General features: G+C 43.5%; 1 protein-coding gene across 2 annotated transcripts in view; it reads right to left on the bottom strand.

Annotated features, from left to right (window-relative positions):
* The window catches only part of FAM114A1 (family with sequence similarity 114 member A1), a 74,509-nt gene that overhangs the window by 18,504 nt on the left and 31,656 nt on the right, over positions 1 to 24,349 (bottom strand). Inside the window, exons 4-8 of one of the 2 annotated variants that reach the window (XM_030801222.1) lie at positions 21,983 to 22,096; positions 21,757 to 21,863; positions 18,963 to 19,097; positions 12,636 to 12,788; positions 4,803 to 4,926 (exon numbers count right to left, since the gene is read on the bottom strand). In XM_030801222.1, coding sequence (XP_030657082.1) covers positions 4,803 to 4,926; positions 12,636 to 12,788; positions 18,963 to 19,097; positions 21,757 to 21,863; positions 21,983 to 22,096 — 633 coding nt within the window. Of the gene's footprint in view, positions 1 to 4,802; positions 4,927 to 12,635; positions 12,789 to 18,962; positions 19,098 to 21,756; positions 21,864 to 21,982; positions 22,097 to 24,349 lie in introns of those variants that run through there. The other variant, XM_030801223.1, reaches the window with a different exon arrangement.

Genomic DNA, 24,349 nt, shown 5'->3' on the forward strand with positions numbered 1-24,349 from the left:
ACAAAACAGATAAGTAAATAACATCAATGTCAAGGGATACGTTTTATGGAGAAGTATAAACAGGGCTAGCTGGGGTTTAGGAGTTTTAAATAGGAGGTGCTGTGGTCTGAATGCCCCTGTCCTCTCCAAATTAATATTTTGAAACCTAATACCAATGTGATGATAATAGGAGGTGAGGCTTTGGGGGTGTGATTAGATCATGAAGTGGGGAGCCCCCCATGAACGGGATTAGTGCCCTGATAAAAGAGGCCCCAGGGAGCTAGCTGGTCCCTTCCACCATGTAAGGACACAACTAGAAGGCACTATCTGTGAACCAGAGATCAGGAGCCCTCATTAGACACAGAATCTGCCAGCACTTTGAGCTTCGACTTTACGGTCTCCAAAACTGTGAGAAATAGATTTCTGTTGTTTATAAGCCACATAGTCTATGGTATTTTGATATAGCAGCCTGAAGGGACTAAGACAGGAGGGAAGCTAACTAAGAAGGTGACATTTGAGTAATGTGCTAGAGGAGGACAGCAATGAGCCAGCTACAAGATGTCAGGGGGAAGAGCCTTCCAGCAGCAGTGCAGCAAGAGTAGAGTCCAGGAGGGAGTGTGCCCGGTTCGTCCATGGGAGCAGCAAGGGTGTCAGCGTGGCTGCGGCAGAGTGAGGCGGGTGCGCGCAAGGAAGAAGGCAGAGACGGCTGTTTTTGCTCATGACGAAGCCACAACAAGCAAATCATTTTAACCCAAAGAGGGAAGTGCTCTAAGGGTGCTTTTGCAGCTTATAATACAGTTCTCAGAGGGGTGTGAAGCAGGGTTCCTGGAAGAGGTGATGCCTGAACAGAGCCTTCAAGAATGAGAATGCATTAATCACACAAAAGGAGAGCTGGAGGGCTAGACAGTCTCAAAGATAGAGAGACAGTCTCAGAGACAGATAGAGATAGAGAGGGCCAGGAACAGTGGCTCATGCCGTAATCCTAGCACTTTAGGAGGCCGACATGGTTGGATCACTTGAGGTCAGGAGATGGAGACCAGCCTGGCCAACATGGTGAAACCCTGTCTCTACTAAAAGTACAAACATTTGCCAGGCGTGGTGGCATGTGCCCGTAATCCCAGCTACTTGGGAGGCTGAGGCAGGAGAATCACTTGAACCTGGGACGGCGGAGGTTGAAGTGAGCTGATTGCACCACTGTACTCTAGCCTGGGCAAAAGAATGAGACTCTATCTGGAAAAAAACAAAAAAAAACAAAAAGGGAGGGAGAGAGAGAGAGAGAGAGCTAGAGAGCTAGATTGATTCCATCGGAAGCTGAGATTCTCTCTGCTGGGCAGAGGTCTTGGTCTAGTCTTCCCCAGGGAGGGACAGTGAGAGGGGCTGGGCACACCTGGGCAGCATCGACAAGGTCTCCTTCCCAAACTGCCTGCCCCTCACTCTGTATGAGGCAGTGTTGCAGAACGCAGACAGTTCTGGGCTGGGACTTGGAAGGCATCGTTCTACCCAGCTCCTGCATCTGGTGGTTCTGTGGCCTGGGGCCAGTCACAGAGCTTCCTCAGCTTCCACTGCCTCCTCTGAAAATTGAGGACAATAAAACCCACTCATCTCCTCTTTACAGCTGTTATAAGGACCAAATACTGCAACAAACGTGAAAGTGTTTTGTAAACACGAAGTTTTATGTAAACAAATTATGTGCTACACTGATACAAACATAGGGAGATTAAAAGTATTTGGGAGGAATCAACACTAAATTAAGATACGAGCACTTTGTAGAGCTCCAGCTTTTAAAGGTGTATTAACTCTGTAAAACATACACCAGCAACTTTTAGAAACTATTTTGGAAAAAAAAATCATAGAGAAAAATGGAGGTTGATAAAAACAGATGATAATAAATATTGCAACAAACAATACCTATTACTACAACTCTTGGCCTATACACATGGCTGAGAAGATCTTCACCAGAGCAATAAAAATAGAAAATGGCCTTTTAAAATCTCTTCTCAGCCATGGTAAATCACATTAACGGATCTATGGCAGTGTGATAAAATTACACTCTGCTGGAAAAACAAACATGCAAATCATTAGCTAACATTATTAAATGCAGAGGAGACCGATATTAAATTCATCTAAAAATGATAGTTTATTACATTTTCTGAGAGTACCAAATAAATTATTTAGTTGTTAGGAGGCTTTTAGGAACGTAATGCTTACAAGGAAAAAAATGGATGAAAATGCTCGGTTTTCTTCCAGAATTTTGCTCCTAGATTTCTGCTGGATTGCTCCTGGATTTCCCCCACTGCAACGATTCCTTATGACAGCTTTTGTGTAATCCCCGAACCTTTCTGGAGCTGTGACACTCGATAATTGGATTGATTTAATGACAACGTCTATTCTTTTCTCCCAGTTCTTCATTAAGTTTCTGAAGGACATTTATTTATTAAATTAAGTTAATTAACATTAAGAATGTTTTGAAAATCTGGAGATGCCCTCTTGGGAAAATTGATATATTACAGGAGATAACAGGGTTTTGTCAATTAAGGCGAGGCAAACCTACCATTGCTAAAGCATGCTGTTCAGCACTTCAGGTTTTTCTATGTGTATATGTGAACATGTATTTAAAGACACTGAATTTACTGAAGGTCTACACTAAGACTAGAACACATCACTTATAGCAACGTTTTCTATTTAAATTGAAATTAAGTTTCCCCTCCAAGGAATAGCACCAGTTGGGGATGCAATACTTCTTTAATTGCATTGGCAACAATATCTCCTTGATGTTGGGGGGAATCTGGGATTCTCTTTTTGTCCTTTCTAAATGACACCCTTAATAGGACCAAGGTCTACCTCAGACATCATGACTCTTGAAGAGAAATAGCTTGATTCTTTTTGGTGATTGCCAGTGTGGGAAAGGGCCATCTATTAGTTCATCCTGGGTGCACAAGGCGAGCTACATGACCTTTGACAGCTAGTGTTTTAGTTTCTTCATTAGGAAAACAAAGACAAGGCTGTCATCCTTTGTGACTCTGGGAGGGACATACTAATGCTCAAAAACATGATTCCCAACTGTCTCCGATACGGCCTTTTTCTATGCTTCAGTATAATTGATTCTTTTATTTTGATGCAATGAGCATAAATCTCATTAAGCTGAAAGCATGTAAGGTCAGTGTGTGGAGCTAAAGAGGGAAAGGGTGTCTAAATGACAGTTTCTGAATGCTTAGAATAATTTTGCCCTGAACATCAAGGCTCAAGCATTTGAGCTCTTGTGTCAGAGCTTTGATTAAAGGAATGTAACACGTCTGGGCACAAAACACTGCCAGCGATTTAAGAATGCACGTTCTCCTTACTTTGCATGCCGGGTAATAACAATGAGCATAATAATACATGAAAGTTATACTTTATTGCACCTTTACTTTTTCCTGGCACTGTGTTAGCACTTTAAGTAATAAGCACAGCTAACATTTTCGAGCAGTTCTGTGTGCCAGGCACTGTAATATATGTTTTTAGATATATTATCTAATAAGACCCCCTACAACAGCTCTTGAACCTGATATATATATATCGTCTCCATTTTATAAGTGAAGATACTGCACTTCAGAAAGGGTATATAACTTGTTTAAGGCCATATAGCAAGAAAGTGGTGAAAGTGTTTCAAATGGGACCCTTCCAAAGGTCCTAGGAGAAGCCAGACCTGTCTCTGAGGTTGTCTGACCTTTCAGCATAACCTACACAAAACAACAGTGGGGCGGTGGTTATGACATCGGTAAGAAATCTCTCTTCAAGTAGATAGCAAATGTTTTACTCCCTTCTGCTCCCAAATGGACAAACCTAAAGGAATAATTAACCATGCCCAACCCTGAGAGTAAGTTTTCCCCTCTTAAGGAAGCCTTGCTTCTCATAAAATAAGTTCTAATCTCCTTGGGGTCCAGTTATCATCTGGGTGGAAGATTATTGGGAAGTGTGGTTGCCAACCTGATGTAGCATACCCTGGTGCACTGTCAGAAAATGGTACAGCCTTTGTCAGAACTGAACTTTTTAGGTAGAGTGTAGGACACCTGCAAATATACCCGAACTCTTACACCTATAAATTAAAAGGAATAAGAAAAATATACAAAAAAATTCAGGAAAAGATTTGCCCACCATCAACATTAATCACACTAAATAACTTTCACATGCAGATAAAAATTATAAGTGGCAGCATAGGCCGGGCACGGTGGCTCATGCCTGTAATCCCAGCACTTTGGGAGGCCAAGGCAGGCGGATCATGAGGTCAAGAGATCGAGACCATCCTGGCTAACATAGTGAAACCCCGTCTCTACTAAAAATACAAAAATTAGCTGAGCATGGTGGCAAGCGCCTGTATCCCAGCTACTCAGGAGACTGAGGCAGGAGAATCACTTGAACCTGGGAGGCGGAGGTTGCAGTGAGCCGAGGTCGCGCCACTGCACTCCAGCCTGGCAACAGAGCGAGACTCCATCTCAGAAAAAGAAAAAAAAAAGTGGCAGCATAAACTCTAGTCATCAGGGCTCTGTTTAGCACATTGCAGTCTTTGTTCATCTGACCATATGCATTTGCATTTATTGTATGCCTGTGATGTGCCAGGGATTGTGCTGAACACCAGAGGAACAATAGGAGTTCCCGCCCAGTGAAAGAGAGTCTTATAAATCAGTGTGACCAGCTCCTGTAACATGAGCAGATGCACAGTGTATTTTGGAAGCTTGGAGGAGGAGCACTTGAATTAAGTAATTCAAAGGGCCGTGTTCATTAACAGCGGTTTCATAAGGATTATGCCAACAGTTTGTCTTGCTATTTAACTTATTTTCTTTTACCTTGTTCTTCTTGATTTTCTTCATTCTCTAATTCTTTGGCTGCAAAGATGTCTTTAATGGAAATTAGGTCATTTTTTAAGAGTTCCAGCTTCTCTCCATCAAGTGATGCTAAAAATGACTGAACCTGAAAAAAGAAATAGGTCAGCACAACTGTCATCTTTTCTTCTCATTAATAACGTTTACATACAGCAGTCCCCAGTTTTCCCAGGACCAAAGTGATTCATGGTGTGGGAGGTTATCACTGGGTTGAATGTTGGTTTGATGCATATTAACTGTGCAACTTTGGGCAAGTTAGATAGGTTCTCTGGGTCTCAGTTTTCTCATTTTTAAAGGGAGATTCTTTGTGGAGTAAATGAGATACGAAATGTGAAATACTTTGCACAACTGCACACAGTATGTGCTGCATAAATGGTGGTGGTAGCTCTTCTATCACAGTGGTTAAAAACGCAGTTCGACATCAACCCTGCAGTCAAATGTCAGCTCCTTACTTACTATGACCTTCGGTAACTTATGTAACCTTTTAATGCCTCAGCTTCCTTATCTGTAAAATGGAAACTAATTGCACCTACCTTATAAGGCTGTTTTGAGGGTTAAATGAAGTAATCTACTTAAAATACTTAGAGTGATGCTCAATACTTATAAATATACATGCATACGGCTGGGTGTGGTGGCTCACGCCTGTAATCCCAGCACTTTGGGAGGCTGAGGCAGGCGGATCATGAGGTCAGGACATCAAGACCATCCTGGCCGACAGGGTGAAACCCTGTCTCTATTAAAAATACAAAAATTAGCTGGGTGTGGTGGTGCGTGCCTGTAATCCCAGCTACTCAGGAGGCTGAAGCAGGAGAATCCCTTGAACCAGGGAGTCGGAGTTTGCAGTGAGCCAAGATCGCGTCACTGCACTCCAGCCTGGTGACAGAGTGAGACTCCATCTCAAAAAATAAATGAATGAATAAATAAATAAACAAACATGCATCCACATATAAACATAAATAAATACACATTCTATAGATGCACATATATACTTGCTAGATGTCGGTTATCACACTGGGTTTACAAAAATGCACAGGACGCATTTTTCTTCTCCAACATCTTGCAGTCTAAAGGAGTGAGGCTGTGTCAACCAAGAACAACTATGACAGGCATGAGAGGAGGGTACAGTGGAGGCAGGCACTAGGAAGGGCGCTGTCCTTCCCCCTTGGGGAACTGAGAGGGTACACACAGGGAGGACTTCACAGAGGAGGTGATGCTGGGACTGACATCATCCCTGCTCACTGTCTTTAGAGCCCCTCTTTTGAAACGATCCTCTGTATACAGTTAACAATTATTTGTACAGGCCAGGCGTGGTGGCTCACCCCTGTAATCCCAGCATTTTGGGAGGCTGAGGCGGGAGGATCACTTGAGCCCAGGAGTTTGAGGGCTCAAGCAATCAACATAGTGAGACCCTATCTCTATAAAAAATTTTAAGAAAATTAGCCAGGCATGCTGGGGCACGCCTGTGGTCTCAGTTGCTCAAGAGGCTGAGGTAAGAGGATTGCTTGAGCCCAGGAGTTTGAGGCTGCAGTGAACCATGATTGTGCCACTGCACTCCAGCAAGATCCTGTCTCAAAAAAAAAAAAAAAAAAAAAAGATTTGTACAGATGGCCACTTATTCCGTGAAGATTGATTTGAATTTCCAAAATGGTAAAAGGGCACAGGGAAGGCATCTTATAAAATATTAAGTATAAGTATAAAGTAGTAAAGTTTTATTTTTTCATTCTGCAGGTCAAACTCTTGCTCTGGACGGAGAGACAGCAGTGGAGCTGCAGTCCTCTTTGGAATAGGTTTTAATATTCATTATGGTAATAGATGAGCACATCAGGATAAGTGAGAGAGGTAGAGAGGGCATCTGGAATACCAGGACACCATTTTCCTAAAAGTTGCTAAAGCACATTGCCAGGGCATAATGCAGCCAGCGCTGAGGCTCTGGGAGGAAGCTCTGCAGGAAGTCATCAACACAAAACCCATTAGCGTGGAGTTCAGCAGGTGGAAGTAAATGTGCCCAGACTCATGGCTGCACGCCACTCCGTTCTGCCCTGACCTTCTCAGACTCTTCATTTCAGCTCGCACACTCATGTTTAGGGGTCAGGGTCCCAGATGTGCATGAACGTATTCTTAGGCTTCAGATTTATTTTAAACAGCAGTTTTCTAACATTAATTATAGAATAAATGTCTTTGAATATGATGCTTAGTGAAAAGGTGTGCAGACCTGTGGAACATTTGTGTTTGCCCATATCTTCTGGTGGATGGCAATCACCCGGAAGGGAGAGCACTGGGGTTTTCCTTTTGGGGCACCCCTGGGAAGGGTTCTCTTTAGCGAAGCACTCTTTCGTCAGCATCTTTCCACTACAGCATCTCTCCTGCTTTCTCCTAGCTCACTGCATTATGCCAAGGCCATGTGCATTGAATCAATCCAATAATAAATAGGACATAATCACACACCTCTCCATAAATATTTATGGAATGCTGACTATATGCTTGGCACAGTGCTGAGTGTTGTTCAGGACACAGGGTAGAGAGGCTGTCTTATAAATCTTTTCCTTGAAAGGAGGTGTGTGCTGCCACTGTAAAGATTTTTGTTTACTATTTCTAACTATGGAGTATAATGGTGATGAAAATGATTAGTTTTTCTGTTCTTTTTTCTTTTTTGAGATGGGTCTCATTCTGCTGCCCAGGCTGGAGTGCAGTGGTGCAATCTTGGCTCACTGGAACCTCCGCCTCCCGGGTTCAAAAGATTCTCCTGCCTCAGTCTCCTGAGTAGCTGGGACTATAGGTACACGCCACCACTCCCTGCTAATTTTTGTATTTTTTGTAGAGACGGGGTTTCGCCATGTTGGCCAGGCTGGTCTCAAACTCCTGACCTCAAGTGATCTGCCTGCCTTGGCCTCCCAAAGTGCTGGGATTACAGGCGTGAGCCATCGCGCCCAGCCGAAAATGATGAGTTTCTCTTTAACCTTTATCAAACACCACATCGCCATGCCTGTTGCCATCCTAGAATCAATCTAGTAAAATAGCAACGATAATAATTCCTTATATTTCCATGATGGAGTCTGAGTTTCAGCCAATGGACTGCCAGCAGAGAAGATGTGCATCATGACTGTCAGCAGAGATGATGTGCATCATTTCTGGGCAAGGCTTTTAAAACGTGGGAGTGTCCTCTCTACACTCTCTCTCCTTATGCTGATGTGACTCAGGAGACAACAAGGCCTCAGAGGGCAGGGAAATCCAACACTGCCTTTAGGCTTCAACACAGGGGAGTCCTCAGGCCCAAGAAAGGGTCCCATCAGAGCCCACATCTCCATTCTAGAACACTCTCCAGGTCGCCAAAGGTTCCCTCTCACAGCCTGCATGGAACTCTTTCCTAGGCTGTGCTCCTGACAGTGGGACGGTGCCACTGGCTGTGTATCCCTCAGCCCAAGGGATGGCTAAGAGGTGGCTGCTTACAGGGGGTATGGCTGGAACTTGAACTAGGGCATCCTCCCACAGCCACATAACGTTCCCTGGGGTGAGAGATAGAGCTGCAGATAGGAGGCATGCAGGCTGAAGCAGAGTATAGAAATTTGAGGAGTCAGGGAATTCAAATGGGAACTTGGCCTTCCAGGTCATTATACAAGTATGTTTGTCAAGGTAAGAGGATGGAATACATTTTCTTTAACAATTTGTTTCTAAAGTTCTTTAACTTTTTAATTTTTATTATTTTTGAGACAGAGTCTCACTCTGTCGCTTAGGCTGCAGTGCAGTGGTGCGATCTCGGCTCACTACGACCTCCGCCTCCCAGGTTCAAGTGACTCTTGTGCCTCAGCCTCCCGAGTAGCTGAGATTACAGGGATGTGCCATCACACGCGGCTAATTTTTGTATTTTTAGTAGAGATGGGGTTTTGCCATCCCGGCCCTCAGGTGATCCACCTGCCTCGGCCTCCCAAAGTGCTGGGATTACCGGCGTGAGCCACTGTGCCCAGCCAGCTCACCTAGTTTTACATCTACCTTAGACCACAGGCAGTGCCACCATGCCTGGCTCTAATTTTTGTATTTTTAGTTGAGATAGGGTTTTGCCATATTGGTCAGGCTGGTCTCGAACTCTTGGCCTCAAGTGATCTGCCCGCCTTAGCCTCCCAAAGTGTTGGGATTACAGGTGTGAGCCACTGTGCCTGGCCCCAAAATTATTTAACTTTTAAATACTTGGTATGTGTATGGTTGCCAGATAAAATACAGCACGCCTAGCCAAGCTTGAATTTCAGATAAACAGTGAATATTTTCTACATATAAGTGTGTGTCCCAAATATCGCATGGGACATATTTATACTGAAAAAGTATTCATTGTTCATCTAAAGTTAAAATGTAAACTAGTCATCCTGTATTTTTATTCGCTACGTCTGTCAACCTCAGTTTAAGCCTCCATTTGTTTTCTTGCTGGAGGCCTGTGTACCTTGGAACGGGTCTAGCGGAGCCACAAGATGGACACAGCCTGGTTCCTGAAGCTCTAAACGCAGGAATGCTGCCTGCGGACCAGGCACTCCTATCTTGGACTATTACAGGAGTGAAGAATAACTCTTACTGTTTTTGAACCATACATTTGTAGGACTGTTTATTTATTTATTATGTTTTTTGAGACGGAGTTTCGCTCCTGTTGCCCAGGCTGGAGTGCAATGGCGCGATCTCGGCTCACCACAACCTCCGCCTCCCGGGTTCAAGTGTTTCTCCTGCCTCAGCCTCCCGAGTAGCTGGGATTAAAGGCATGCGTCACCATGCCCGGCTAATTTTGTATTTTTTTTTTTTTTAGTACAGACAGGGTTTCATCATGTTGGTCAGGCTGATCTCGAACTCCCGACCTCAGGTGATCCGCCCGCCTCGGCTTCCCAAAGTGTTGGGATTACAGGCATGAGCCACCGCGCCTGGCCTGTAGGACTGTTTATTATAGTACCCAGTAACTATCATTACTAAGTCAGACAAAAATTTATTTTCCTTACTATGAATATCACAAAAATCTCCAGGCTAGGGAAAGAAAGCAGAGCTTGTGGAGGCAACGGGCAAACTGTGCCCCTCCAAAGGCCAAAACTTCTTCCTAGAAACTAAGTCCTTGGGGGCTGTTTTCCAGGGCCCTGGGGCTGTTTCACAGCTGAGAGCTGTGATGGAAGTCACCACAACGGAATCATTCTTCACCACCACGGTATCTTGTAATGCTTTTTTTACGGCAGGGCCACATTCCCCTGTGATATTTTTAATAACAACAAATGTCTATGACATAAGAACGCATATAAAAATCAACTGTCATCAACACGTGTACATTATTCAGTGCTTACTTCTGTGTTAGTCATGCTGCTACTAGCTTTCCGTGGATTATCTCATTTAATTCTGTTAATAATTCTGTGAGGTAGGTTTTATTATTCCCATTTCATAGATAAGGAGATTGAGGTAAGGGGGTCCAAAATCATACAGCTTCTGCAGCTTCTACGTGGTGTTTAAATAACGACTGACTCCAGACTTTGGTGTTTTTTTTTTTTTTTTTTTTTTGAGACAGTCTTGCTCTGTCGCCCAGGCTGGAGTGCAGTGGCACGATCTCAGCTTACTGAAACCTCTGCCTCCCAGGTTCAGGTGATTCTCCTGCCTTAGCCTCCTGAGTAGCTGGTATTATAGGCACCTGCCAACATGCCCAGCTTTTTATCTATCTATCATCTATCTATCTATCTATCTATCTATCTATCTATCTATCTATCTATCATCTATTTATTTATTTGTATTTTTAGTACAGATGGCGTTTCACCATGTTTGCCAGGCTGGTCTTGAACTCCTGACATCAGGTGATCTGCCCACCTCGGCCTCCCAGAGTGCTGGGATTAAGGCATGAGCCACTGCGCCCGGCTAAGAACAGCATTTTCTAGAGCACATCTTACTGGACTATTGGATTCTGAATTTATGGGAGCAATTTTATGACTCTGTAAATTGTAAAGGGCTGACAACAATGCAAAGCCATTGTTGTCAATAGTCATGTGAATGAATTCTGTGCAGTGGGAGGACAACCTCCCCTATGTGGAAAAGCAGGTTTGTGTCTATTGGCACCTTCATATATTTTTAAATTATTATACTTAAGTTCGGGGATACGTGTGCAGAACGTGCAGGTTTGTTACATAGGTATACACGTGCCATGGTGGTTTGCTGCACCCATCAAACCATCATCTACATTAGGTATTTCTCCTAACGCTATTCCTCCCCTAGTCCCCCACCTCCGACAGGCCCCAGTGTGTGATGTTCCCCTCTCTGTATCCACGTGCTCTCGTTGTTCAACTTCACTTATGAGTAAGAACATGCGGTTTTGGTTTTCTGTTCCTGTGATAGTTTGCTGAGAATGATGGTTTCCAGCTTCATCCACGTCCCTGCAAAGGACATGAACTCATTCTTTTTTATGGCTGCATAGTATTCCATGGTGTATAGCCACATACATATTACTCCGTACACATTTGTGCTTCTTTGGCTTTTCCTTTGAATCATTTATAACATCTGCCTGGTTCCCTGAATTAATTAATGAGCTAAATAAATCCTTTAACATGGGTCATTTTGTATCAGTATGAGAGTCCCAATTTTGCCTTTATTTGAAAATTATTCTTGAACAGTTTTAACCACAGGACTTTCATGGATAACAAAGAAGGAAATAAACAGAGTAACATGTAGCTCCATCATCTGGGGCAGGGGACAACGTCTCCATCCTATTTGGTTCCTGGTTGCCTGTTTGTGGCAGATGTTGTCTTTCTCTGATTAGTCAGGCATCAAGGATGGCTCAATGTCCAAACATAAGAGGATAAGGTCTAGGGAGAGTCAAAAACTACTTCTCCATTCTAAGGCTCACTGCCAAATTGAGCTTCTTGTCTAGGGGCCTGCCTCTCCTCAATGAATGTCACCACGGCCCCTCCCTCTCCGGAGGCCGGGAGGGTACTGCCTGGTGGCCTCCACTAGAAAACCACCCTGGAGCACAGTCAGCCTGACATCCACAAAACAGCCATATATATATAGTTTAAAAAGTTAACAGTTTTATGGTATTTAGAATAGTGGCTATATAACTGCCATGTAAGTGCTTGCTAAATAAACACACACACACACACACACACACACACACACACACACACACACCCCACTATAGATGCTTTAAGGGAAAAAAATCACCAAACCCTGCTGACTTTTGCTATTCATCTTTTGTTTTCCTGAGACCAAGTGGGGGAGCGTGTATGTGCAGGGCCATTGGGTAGGCTGGGTTTCCCAGGTGTCAGTATGGGAGCATTCCCTAATAGAACCTTAACCTTCAGTAGGATAATCCTGCCCTTTGTGGCCCAGGAGTCCTAACAAGATGGCTGAATAAATAACTATATAACCCATAAGACAAAATATATTAAAACCCTGCAGTCTAAAAGGAACATCAAGTGCTTTGTTTTCATTGGGTGGGAATGAAGATGTGGGCTGGCAGGGCATCTCTGACCTGGGTACTTCGTTACCAAAGGGAGGCAGAGGGCCAGAAGCCGGACAGCCACATTTCTGAGCAGCCTTTTGCACCATGAGGTGGGGGGATAGTGGTGGCTCTTACTGTGCTGGCCTTTTTGGAGCTGGGGTGGGGTAATAGCTTGGCAAAGGACAGAGAAGAGATGATATGGAGCTGGAGGGTCATCACATTGTACAGTATTTGTGACCTTAGCACAATAATAATGAGGCTCTAAAAATGAGATCTTTTAATGGCAGATTTTCCAGTTTCTTTCATGTTTAAGCAACACATGACTAAGCTGCCATTTCAAATGAGTAGTGCAGAAGTACCTTGCTTTCGCTTTCATTGGACAGAATTTCCAGGGCTTCCAGGTGTGACAAGCCTTGATATTCATCAAACAGCATCCCGTAGTGTGCAGTTCTCTCCATTGTGAGCTGCTGTGCCAGTCTCTGCTTCTCCTTCTCCTTAGCTTCCCTTAACATCTGCAGAAATACACAGTGTTTGTACTCTGGATGTATATTTAAAAGCACCATTTCCTGTGTAAGACATGGGGGAGGTGGGGAGGACTGACTTTGTATTGGAGAGGGGGAGATTCTAGTCACTTTAGAATTTCTAAAAAATGATTTTTTTGATTGATGCTATTGATAACTTTTACATCATATCCTACTTCACATTTTACATGTTCATTATGTGAAAGGCAAAACAAAGCAAAAATTCAATGCCTGGGAATAAACTGGTAAGAAACTCACCAAAAGCGTTAACAGTGTTTTCCACTAAGGTGTTTCCCACATGAGTGATTAACTTTCTTATTTTCTTATTATTTTATTTTATTTTATTTATTTATTTTGAGATGGAGTCTCACTCTGTCCCCCAGGCTAGAGTGCAGTGGCACAATCTCGGCTCACTGCAACCTCCACCTCACAGGTTCAAGTGATTCTCCTGCCTCAGCCTCCTGAGGAGCTGGGACTACAGACCCTTGCCACCATGCCCAGCTAATTTTTGTATTTTTTGGTAGAGACAGGGTTTCACCATGTTGGCCAGACTGGTCTCAAACTCCTGACCTCAAGTGATCCTCCTCCCTCAGCATCTCAACGTGCTGGGATTACAGGTGTGAGCCACTGCACCCAGCCAAATTTCTTATTTTCTAAAGTCCCCAAATTTTCTATAATGAGCGAGTTTTATGTATGCTCGAAAAGGTGAATCTCTTATGACAGGATTAACTTTAAGTCCTGCACCTACACAGACGTTAAAGCAGAAATAAGCTGGTCTGATTTTTTCTAAGTTATAATTTTTTACTTTATTTTATTTTTTTGAGATGGAGTTTAGCTCTTGTTGCCCAGGCTGGAGTGCAATGGTATGATATCAGCTCATTGCAACCTCCCCCTCCAAGGTTCAAGTGATTCTCCTGCCTCAGCCTCCTGAGTAGCTGGGATTACAGGCACCTGCCACCACAGCCAGCTAATTTTTTTGTATTTTTAGTAGAGATGGGGTTTCACCATGTTGGCCAGGCTGGTCTCGAGCTCCTGACCTCAGGTAATCCGCCCGGCTCAGCCTCCCAAAGTGCGGGGATCAGAAGCGTGAGCCACCGCACCTGGCCGAGTTTTAATATTTAAAAAATTTTTTGTGTGTGGTTATTAAATTTCCTCAATTTAAAAATTAATAAATATAAACTCATAATGTATTTGTCATCATATACTTACTGCAATTAAGAATATTAACTTAGGGCCAGGCGTGGTGGCTGACACCTGTAATTCCAGTACTTTGGTAGGCTAAGGTGGGCAGATCACTTGAGGTCAGGAGTTCGAGACCAGCGTGGCATGGTGAAACCACATATCTAATAAAAATACAAAAATTAGCCCGGCATGGTGGTGCATGCCTGTAATCCCAGCTACTCAGGAGGCTGAGGCAGGAGAGGCGGAGGTTGAACCCGGAGGCGCAGTGAGCCGAGATTGCGCCATTGCCCTCCAGCCTGGGCAACAGAGTGAGACTTGGTCTCAAAACAAAAAAACAAAAAAGAATATCAGCTTATAGATTCTTAAGGCTGGTTTCCAGAAATATGACTGTGAACCAAGTTTCCTCTCCCCATTAATAACTTTTCTCCAGTTATTTTTTGTTGGTTAAACAAAAAGACAACAAATAAACACAAGTTCATCAGTCACTCTCAATTTTCTGCACTTGCGTTCTTTGATTCTAAGCATCTTTTATGTGATTCCTCATTAAGTTTACTGAGGCATTACGTTTATGGGGTTCTTTAATTTCTGTGGAGAGCACCGTAAAGACACTGGCCACCACCACAAGGTCACAGAGGAAGAGAACTGAAGAATAGACTTTGGTTTTTATTGTGTGCCAGGAAAACAATCATCCTCATTTCCTTTTGGGTTCTTGAGGTTGTCTGCCAAGAACCCACAGGGCCGCAAAGAGAATTCTCTCTCCTGTCTGTCTTTAAGACTAAATTAGCACAGACTCTGAATTTTAAAGTTTTTCAAACAACCCAGTGAAACCATCCCTGGAAAATTTTAACACCAGCAATAAAAACTAATTACCCCTGCTGATCTCAGGGCTTAGTGGTGGTAAAATAAAATAACAAAGTGACACTGAAATCACTTCCTTTCTCTACACCAGCTTTCACCTCTGAATGTGGGCTTTGGGAGAGAAGAAAGAAGGGATGAAATTGAAGAGAAAGGGAAAGGGTCACTCTGGAATGATGTGGACTCACTGAAAACTGGGGAGTAGGCCAGGCGCAGTGGCTCACACCTGTAATCCCAGCACTTTGGGAGGCCGAGGTAGGCCGATCACTAGGTCAGGAGTTCAAGACCAGCCTGGCCAATATGGTGAAACCCTGTCTCTACTAAAAATTCAAAAAATTAGCTGGGCGTGGTGGCGGGCACCTGTAATCCCAGCTATTCAGGAGGGAGGCAGGAGAATCACTTGAAGCTGGGAGGAGGTTGCAGTGAGCCAAGATTGCGCCATTGCACTCCAGCCTGGGTGACAGAGTGAGACTCCATCTCAAAACAAACAAACAAACAAAACAAAACTGGGGAGTGAAATTAAAGCTGCCTAAGGGATAACCAGCTTGACAAGGGATGCTGGTTCTATTTTCCCACTGGAAAAGAAAGGGAAGTGGGTTTCAATAGCAGGGAATGATCCTGGCCTGGAAGAATTCCTGACACAGAGAAGCTATGGAGACTTCCATGTGTGGAATCCAAGGACCCCCTGTCCCCGTGTTATTTAAAGAGTATTCCCTGCGCTTGGCTGGGCGTGGTGGCTCATGCCTGTAATCTCAGCACTTTGCGAGGCTGAATAGGGTGGATCACCTGAGGTCAGGAGTTCGGGACCAGCCTGGCCAACATGGTGAAACCCCGTCTCTACTAAAAATACAAAAATTAGCTGGGCATGGTGGTGCACACTGTAATCCCAGCTACTCAGGAGGCTGAGGCAGAGGAATTGCTTGAACCCAGGAGGCGGAAGTTGCAGTGAGTCAAGATGGCGCCACTGCACTCCATCCTGGGTGACAGAGTGAGGGCTCTGTCTCAAAAAAAAAAAAAAAAAAAGAAAAAAGAAGGGAAGAAAGAAAAAGAAAAAGAGTATTCCCTGTGCCACTGGGATAAAAATACATGAGAAATGTAGGTAGCGCATGCGTGCACGCTTCTAGTTTCTATAGTTGTATATTTCTGTAGTGCGTAAAGGAAAAATATCTGAGCTTCATCCTTCCAGTTGTCCGAAAGACCTTGGAGCCATCCCTGACAACTCCTTTTATCTCACAGCTCACATTCATTCCAACAAGCGATCTGGATCTATCTTCAAATTATAGCCGGAATCAGCCATTCCTCACTACCTACAAGGCCTCCATGCTGCACCGGGCCACCGTTATCTCTTGTTTAGATAACAGCAATTGAAAGTGCAATTGCCTCCAGCGGAGGGTGTGACAGTGCAACCTGCAGACCTCCCTCCTACTCCTGGGAGCATAAACGCCGGACTTCAAAATCCAGCCTTCAGCCTCCCACAGCTCCTCCCTGCCAATCATTGGTGCAGCAGGGCACTAAGGCAGACCTGTTCCTGGAAGATGAGGTCTCCTTTGTCAGCAGCCTTTGGCTGAAGGGCTTTCCCATGGCTTCGCCCAGCCTTTCCCAGGCTGCACTGCAGTCTGGGACACTTCCACCCATTTTTCTCACCCTCTTCTCTTCACTGGGGTGGGACTGGCATGTTGGTCTAATGGTTCTGCCAGCCTTCCTGGGCTCCCTCCCCATTTTCTCTCACACAAGCACTTCCCCTAATGAAATCCTTGCACGTTTAAGCCCACTGTAGTGTCTGTTTCTGGGAGGGCACAGACTGATGGTCACTCTAACCAGTCTCCCTGCCCTTGGTCCTCCCAGCCAATTTTCTACCCAGGAACTCGAGTGGTCCTGTTAAAGCACAAATCAGATTCTGTCACTTCTTTTCTCAAAATGCTGCAATGGTTTCCCCATTTCACTAACAGTCAGACCCAAGGTCCTTACGAATGTCTGCCACGATCTGCTATCACCTCCTCCCTATCACCACTCTGATGTCCTCCTCAACAACTCTCACCCGGAGCCCACTCCTCTCCATCACGGGCATCCTGCTGTTCTGTGTTCATACCAGACACTCCTGACTCAGGGCCTTTGCATGAGTTCTCCCTCGGCCTGGAATGAGCTTTACTCAGGTTCCTGCATGGCCAATGCTCTCATCTCCTTCAAATTTGCTCACATGTCATCATCTGCCCAAGGCCCCCTCACTATCCTACTTAACACTTAGCCTGCCCCTCACACCCACATTCCTGATTCCTGATCACCTCTTCCTGTTCTACTTTGTCTTTTCCCCCATGGTACTCGTCACTTTCTGAAATACCAGATGCTGCCTTCCACATCCCCTCTCTGTGAGGCTGGAAGTAAGGCATTTCAAGATGGTGAGGCCAGAAGATGTGGGCTCAGAAGTGTGCTACCCACAAGAGTCCCCTGGGACGAGCCTCCTGTGTGAGCAGGAATGCTCATGCTGCACTTTGTGAGGGCGAAACCTTCTTGTTCTAAGCCACACTGATACTTGGGGGTGGTTGTTCTTTTATGACATCTAGTGCTAATTACCTAACGAATACTAATCTATTTTCCTTTTTCTTCTTCTTTTTTATTTGAGATGCAGTCCTGCTCTGTTGCCCAGGCTAGAGTGCAGTGGCACAATCTTGGCTCACTGCAACCGCCACCTCCCTGGTTCAAGCAATTCCCCTGCCTCAGCCTCCCGAGTAGCTGGGATTACAGGTGCTCGCCACCACATCTGGCTAATTTTTTTTTGTATTTTTAGTAAAGACAAGGTTTCACCATCTTGGCCAGGCTGGTCTTGAACTCCCAACCTCAGGTGATCCACCCGCTCGGCCTCCCAAAGTGCTGGGATTATGGGCATGAGCCACCATGCCCGGCCATCTATTTTCTTTTTCAAGGAGCAGGAGGGTGATGGTCTAGATGATCCTGCAAAGTCCCTCCCTGAACTATAACATCAGAATGCTCGTACTTGGGTTATTCCAGAAGAGACAAGAAGAAATAGCCTAAAACAAAAGCTTCTAGGGGTTGCCATGAACATATTCTCAGTGATAGCTGTTCAAGAAGGCAACCTTCATGGGTTCCTAGTACCAAGTCCTGCCTGTGACGTTTACAAAATCCACTGCTGCATCAGCTGCCTCTGATTTCAGGAAAGCACAGAGACCTGGTGTATCATTCTCTCATGGAGGAGGTGGACTGGGGCATGCCTGGACTGTGGGGTAAGCTAGGCATGTTCCATCTGGAAAAGCAAGTTTAATATTAGAGTCATATTTGGAAAATAAGACAAACATTATTTCCAATTTTCTTAACTATCATAAGTAAGCAAAGACAGATTGAATTCTTTGTTTTATGTTTTGCAAGAAGGGCTGGAAAACTTTAGTGCTGGAAGTGTGAGAGGAGAAGACCATCCTTGCACATATCAAGAGAAATAGAATTTAAAATTCCAATGAGATACCATTTCCACCTATTATACTGACACATAGTAATGACAATGACAACAACTAACATTTCTGAATGCTTACTAAGAGCTGGGTTCTATTCTAACTCAGCTTATCCTCACAACAAAGTTATTGGTAGGTATTTAAATTATCCCCAGTGTGCAGATGAGCAAGCTGAGGCACAGAGGGGCTAAGTAACTTGCCCAAGGTCACGCAGCTACTAAGTGGTAGAGATGGGATGCATACCATGACATAAATGGATCATCTTCAAGAAATAATATTAAGTGAATTAAGCAAGGAACAAGCGTGTGTTTAGTATGCTACCACTGGGTCGAAAAAGTATGTGTGTATTTATGTGCATGTCTATCCACATGCATACATATGTACTTTTACATCTGTATATTTATGTCTAGTTGCATCTATAGATCTATATCCATATCTCTATGCGGTCTCTGATAGAATCCTTAAGAAACTGTTAACAGTGGTTGTCTCCTCTGAGGAATTAAGTGACTGTGGAAACGGGGGTATTAGAAGCTCAGTTTTCTCTCTCTGCTCTTTGGTGTCATTTGATTTGAATCATGTGCTTTAAATTAGCTATTCAAAAAGATAAATAAAAAATTTATTGACTTTATTGACTGAAAGAAAAAAATGCAAAAGTATATAATCCAACCTGAGACAAGGAAACAGTTCTCTCCATGAGCGTCTTGGTCCGCTTAAAGCCCGGGTCACTTTCTGCAAGGACATTCATGGTTTTCTTGCCGATGAATTCCAACGCATCAAGGCCTCCAGTTAAGACGCTTTTACCCTGCAGATGAGATAACTGCATGAGATTAGATGTTTAGGTTTTGCTGTTTCGCAGTGGTCAGCAACTCCTCGGTAACTGGCACTATCTTCAAGTATTGAAATCAATATAAAGTCACAATTTTTTCTCATCAGGAGATTTATCATCCATTTAATCCTATTTTCTTTTCCTTGGAAAAGCATATGTTATATAATTTGTAGGATATACAATGTTATTAAAAACTGATGCTTAGAAAAAAACCAAAGCACATAAAATAAAATTAATCCCACAAAGGGATTAATTTTACTGGCTGTCTGTGTATGAATAGATGTGTATCTAAGACATAAAACTAACAGGTGAACCAATTGCTGTTTCTGTTTAAAAATTTTTTAACCCAAGTAACAGAGTTGCTTGGAACAGTCTATTAAAATGTCAAATAGCCCTGCTAATTTAGGGAATTCTTTAATCTGGGGCCCTGGAGGGTAAGACCCTCAGGCTGTTTCAGATGGTTCTTGCATACTCTCGGAAACTAGCAATAACTGCCTATAATTAGTATATCCATGAAATAAGACAGGTTGATTTCCTTGTACTTCTGGCTTTAGAAACTGGTGTATTATATAGCTATCCTCCTGCAAATCCCTTTGTCAGTCATTGTTGCCTTTTTTAAAAAATTAAAATAACCCAGACTTACTCACATATTCAAGTGAACAGAACTGTGTACATTTCTTTGCAACTCTTTCATACATACACTCCAACTGTATAACTGCAATTATAATATGCAAACATCTGTGTTTTTTCCCACTATACATAAAAATGATATAAATTGTATTTTATTATATTATTAGTGATATGCATTTTCCAATCTTCGTAATTATCACTTAAATAGAAATATTTAATTTCATAGAATTAATATACTTTATTTTCATCTTGGGCATTTAGACTTTGTTTTTAGATTTGGGAGCCAAGCAGTAATCATGCTATAAATCAGAGTTTTCAGTGCGCACACTTCGGGGGGATGAGGGGACAGCAGCAATTCACACTTCTGTGTAATTTGACTTAGTGCCTGCTAACATCCTACGAAAAATTATTTTATTGAGAATAAAATGGTGGAAGAAAGGACATAGGGATTTGTGTTAAGGATAGACTTGGAGGGGTAGTGTCTGGAACTTGGGAAAAAGGGGTCAAGAAGGTTGGAGAGAACACAGAGAAGAATGTGAGGCTGCTGAAGACAAACTCAGAGTGCCCTCTTGGTAGCTCAGATAGGCCGTGTGAGATATTGACAGACCTCCATCCATCTCCCATCCTACAAAGCCCTCACGGGGGTGGTTGACTTGTATTGCTATTTGACTCTTAAGACAGACTTGCTGCTCCTCCTTCACCCCACCCCAGTCTAGAGGTCCTCAAATAGCAAGGAGAAGACCAGTCATTTTCTATATTTCTGGCATGTCCTGACCCCAAGGTCTGGGTGAGATACGCTCATGTTTGACCGTAGCCCTCACCTCTTCCCGAATTACATTGTGTTTATTTGTTCGGTTGCCTCAGTCCTCCGGGATATTGTGTCCTCTTGTTTGCCAGCATATATCCAAGATCTAGCATAGATACTGGAACACAGTGAGGGCTAATCATGTTTGTGTTGTTGTTTTTCTTTTAATGAATGAATGAATGAATGAGACACGAGCCATTTTAGAAACACTAGTTAGTTTACATAGTAAGAAATAAACCTTCACACCTGTAATCTCAGCACTTTGGGAGGCCGAGGCGGGAGGATCACCTGAGGTCAAGAGTTCAAGACAAGCCTGGCCAACATGGTGAAATCCCGTCTCTACTAAAAACACAAAAATTAGCTGGGTGTGGTGGTGGGCACCTGTAATCCCAGCTACTTGGGAGGCTGAGGTGGGAGAATCGCTTGAACCAGGGATGCGGAGGTTGCAGTGAGCCAAGATTGCACCACTGCACGCCAGCCTAGGTGACAAGAATGAGACTCCATCTCAAAAAAAAAAAAAAGAAAAAAACGAAATAAATCTTTGCTCCCTGACCCTGAGGACCAGCTGTCTGCCTTATCTCAGTTGAGGTGCCTCCCCTTTTTTCATTATTCACCAATGTTTTGCTCTAATATTAAGCTTCTTTTAAGAAGTACGAAGGGATCTGGGGGGATACACTTAGGGTGATGTAAGGAAGAGGAAGGGTGGGAATGAAGAGGTAGGGATGGGGGAAGAACGTTGGTCTCTGGCAACACTTCAGAAACATATTTGGGCTGTTTTTCCTGTCTTGTAACTGGTACTTTTTATTTAAATGGTTTAATGCTTTTTCAAATTCAGGGATAAGATAAGCAGAGCATTTAGGAAAAACAGCTGTCCCAGCTCTGATAAAGAGTTCTCTCTCCCCCAAACAGAGGCTGTCCTTGCCGCAGCTGGAAAGGACACTGTTAGACTGAAAAATGTTCCTTCCAAACAGCTCCCTTCTTTTAAACATAAAATATATTTCATTTTGCCCTTATTATTTTGAATCCAAGGTTACGTCTACTTTGTAGCAGAAAACATTAAAAAAAAAAAACCCATAATCCAAAGTTCTGAGCAAGGCCATCGTTTCTCTGATGTATCTAGGTCACTGGTAAATGGAAATATCAAAAGAAGGCCCTGGGAAACACATAGAGGGGAAAGACAGGAAGCAGCCAGCGACTCACTGTGTTTTGAACCACGTTGGTGATGGCAGACAGCATACCCCGAGAGGCTGATGAAGGGGAAGTGGGTGGGCTTTCTGCAGGGCCCTGATCTGTGGCTGCATCTGTCACTAAAGAGAAAAAAGAAATCCTTTAAGAGTTCATGTTGCTGATCTGAACTTGGAAGACCTCTGATTATGCACATGGTGTAATAAAGTCCAAGAACACCCAGAGGAGACACATCACTCACTTTCAGGGACTCCATTTTCAGTATTCGGTTGGGCACCTTCAGAAGATCCAGAATTTACACCATGAATCCGTAGAGTGGCCCCTGCTTTTTCCTTGACTGCCGTCAATCCATGACCTGTTGGAAATAAAAATATGGTTCATGGATACATTAGAAATCCATGGTCTGCAAATCCTCCACCGAATCTTACAAAGCTGTTTCAAGTTGTAGAAGTACATCTTTTTTTTTTTTTTTTTTTTTTTTTTTAAGATGGTGCAGTCTTGCTCTGTCACCCAGGCTGGAGTGCAGTGGTGCAATCTTGGCTCACTGCAACCTCCGCCTCCCGAGTTCAAGTGATTCTCCTGCCTCAGCCTCCCGAGCAGCTGGGATTACAGATGCACGCCACCACGCCCGGCTGATTTTTGTGCCTTTAGTGGAGACTAGGTTTCACTAAATGTTGGCCAGGCTTGTCTTGAACTCCTGACCTCAGGTGATTGGCTCACCTTGGCCTCCCAAAGTGCTGGGATTACAGGTGTGAGCCATCACACCTGGCCTGTAGAAGTACATCCTGATTGAAAGAAAGAGGAATCCCTGCTCCCTGAGATGTGGGTTCCAATATGAGCTCAGTTTCACCCCTGCCTTATTGAATGACCTTGGAGAAGTTACCTAGCCTCTCTGTGACTCAGTTTCCTCACTGAGTTATTGTGACATGCAAATGAAATACACGTAGGTAAAGTGCTCCCAGATGCTTCACTGTTTGCTTTTGCTTCTCACACCACCTGGCCATCAACCTGGAATTCTAAGCTCAACACACTGGCTTTGTATAGTGTACCTGTCTCATCCTCTTTACTCTTTTGTAAGCTCCTTATGGAAGATATTCTTCATTCATTTTTTTGATTCCTTGCAGGCTTAGCACATTGCAGATGATCAACTAATATTGGTTGGATTGAAATCAGCTGAGCCTCAGAATGTTTCTTTAAAGCATTAGGCCTTTCTTTAGGCATGGAGAGTGAAGGTTCTGGAGCCAACATCCAAAAATCAAAAGGCAAGTCAGTGGAGAAACCAGGAAGGCCACCCAACAGCCCCACAGTTGTCTTAAACAATAACGATATAAATCAACTTTAACACTAGTCAGGCAGGCAAAGGGCACAGGTTTTACTCCATCTGAGCAGGGACAATACCCATGTTCCCTGAGCCAGGCAGAGCGGTTATTTTATAACTATTTGGTAAATATAGAGCTGACCTTCCTACCCACATGGAAAAACCCCAATCTTTGACCTGATAGGGACATAGTCTTGTCTGCATTTTATTCTGGAGAGATTTTCCTCCCTTTGAGGCCTTCACGATGAGCTATAGCTTTTCTGAGTTGTCAAACCATTGGAGGAATGAATAGCCTACAGATGGTCCAAAGTGGCTGTCTGACTTCTTGAAGGAGAAACAGCACAGGCTGCCATCATTACAGAACTCCCCATCCCCTGAGCACTCACGGAGGAAATGAAAGATTTCTCTCGGGACCTGGGTAACTTCAGGTTGCTAAAACACAAGGCAGTAATATGAGGAAAAACGTCCCAACTCCCAACAGAATTTGAGAGCTAACTAGAACCACCCAGTCTTAGAAGGCACTGTTAAAATAACCAATTGCCCATTTCCTGAATAAGAAAGGGGAAGACATGGATGACTCCCAAACCTGAAGAGTAGCATTTTAGCAGCTGTAACCTTATTTATCCTAGTGATCTTAGCATAAACAAGGCACTGATATTTGACAAATGTAGAAGGAATCATGTCCAATGGAAATCACCTGTCCTTATACACTACCTAGAAAACCTTGAAACGTAAACATTATTTACAACTGTAATCACATATAGAAATATGTGTTTATAGTCACGTGCAGATCATTAGACACAGTTCAAATTAATTACTGAGTTACTTGAAAAAATAAAGGTGTACTGCGACTGCTAAGGCTTGAATTAATTATCTCTAACATCCAATGAATTTCAAGCATTTCAGTGGAAACTTACTGAAGTTTCAATAACACATTTAAGTTAAAGATAGAATGTCTAACTCTTTTACATACCGAGTCCAACTTCCCTGCCATTAAAAATATATATATGCATTTTCCAAAGGAAATAATGTGCCTCCAAATCTCAACCTATGATTCTCATCTAGATTTCTGAGAGCCAAAATCAAGGAAAAAAATGAGGTCAAGGAGGCTGGGAGGCACCATCCTCTCCATTTTCTTTGCTTAAGCCACTCAAGAAAGATGATCACACATCCTTCCCTGAGACCGTTTCAGGAGATAAGGAAACTCATATTCAGTATCTCTTCTTTCACCTTCTCCATCCCTTGGCAGGTTAGGATAATGTCTGGTTCTTTTTGCAGGAAGGATGGCTT

Source organism: Nomascus leucogenys, chromosome 20 (genome assembly GCF_006542625.1).
Source record: "Nomascus leucogenys isolate Asia chromosome 20, Asia_NLE_v1, whole genome shotgun sequence".
NCBI classification, from domain to species: domain Eukaryota; kingdom Metazoa; phylum Chordata; class Mammalia; order Primates; family Hylobatidae; genus Nomascus; species Nomascus leucogenys.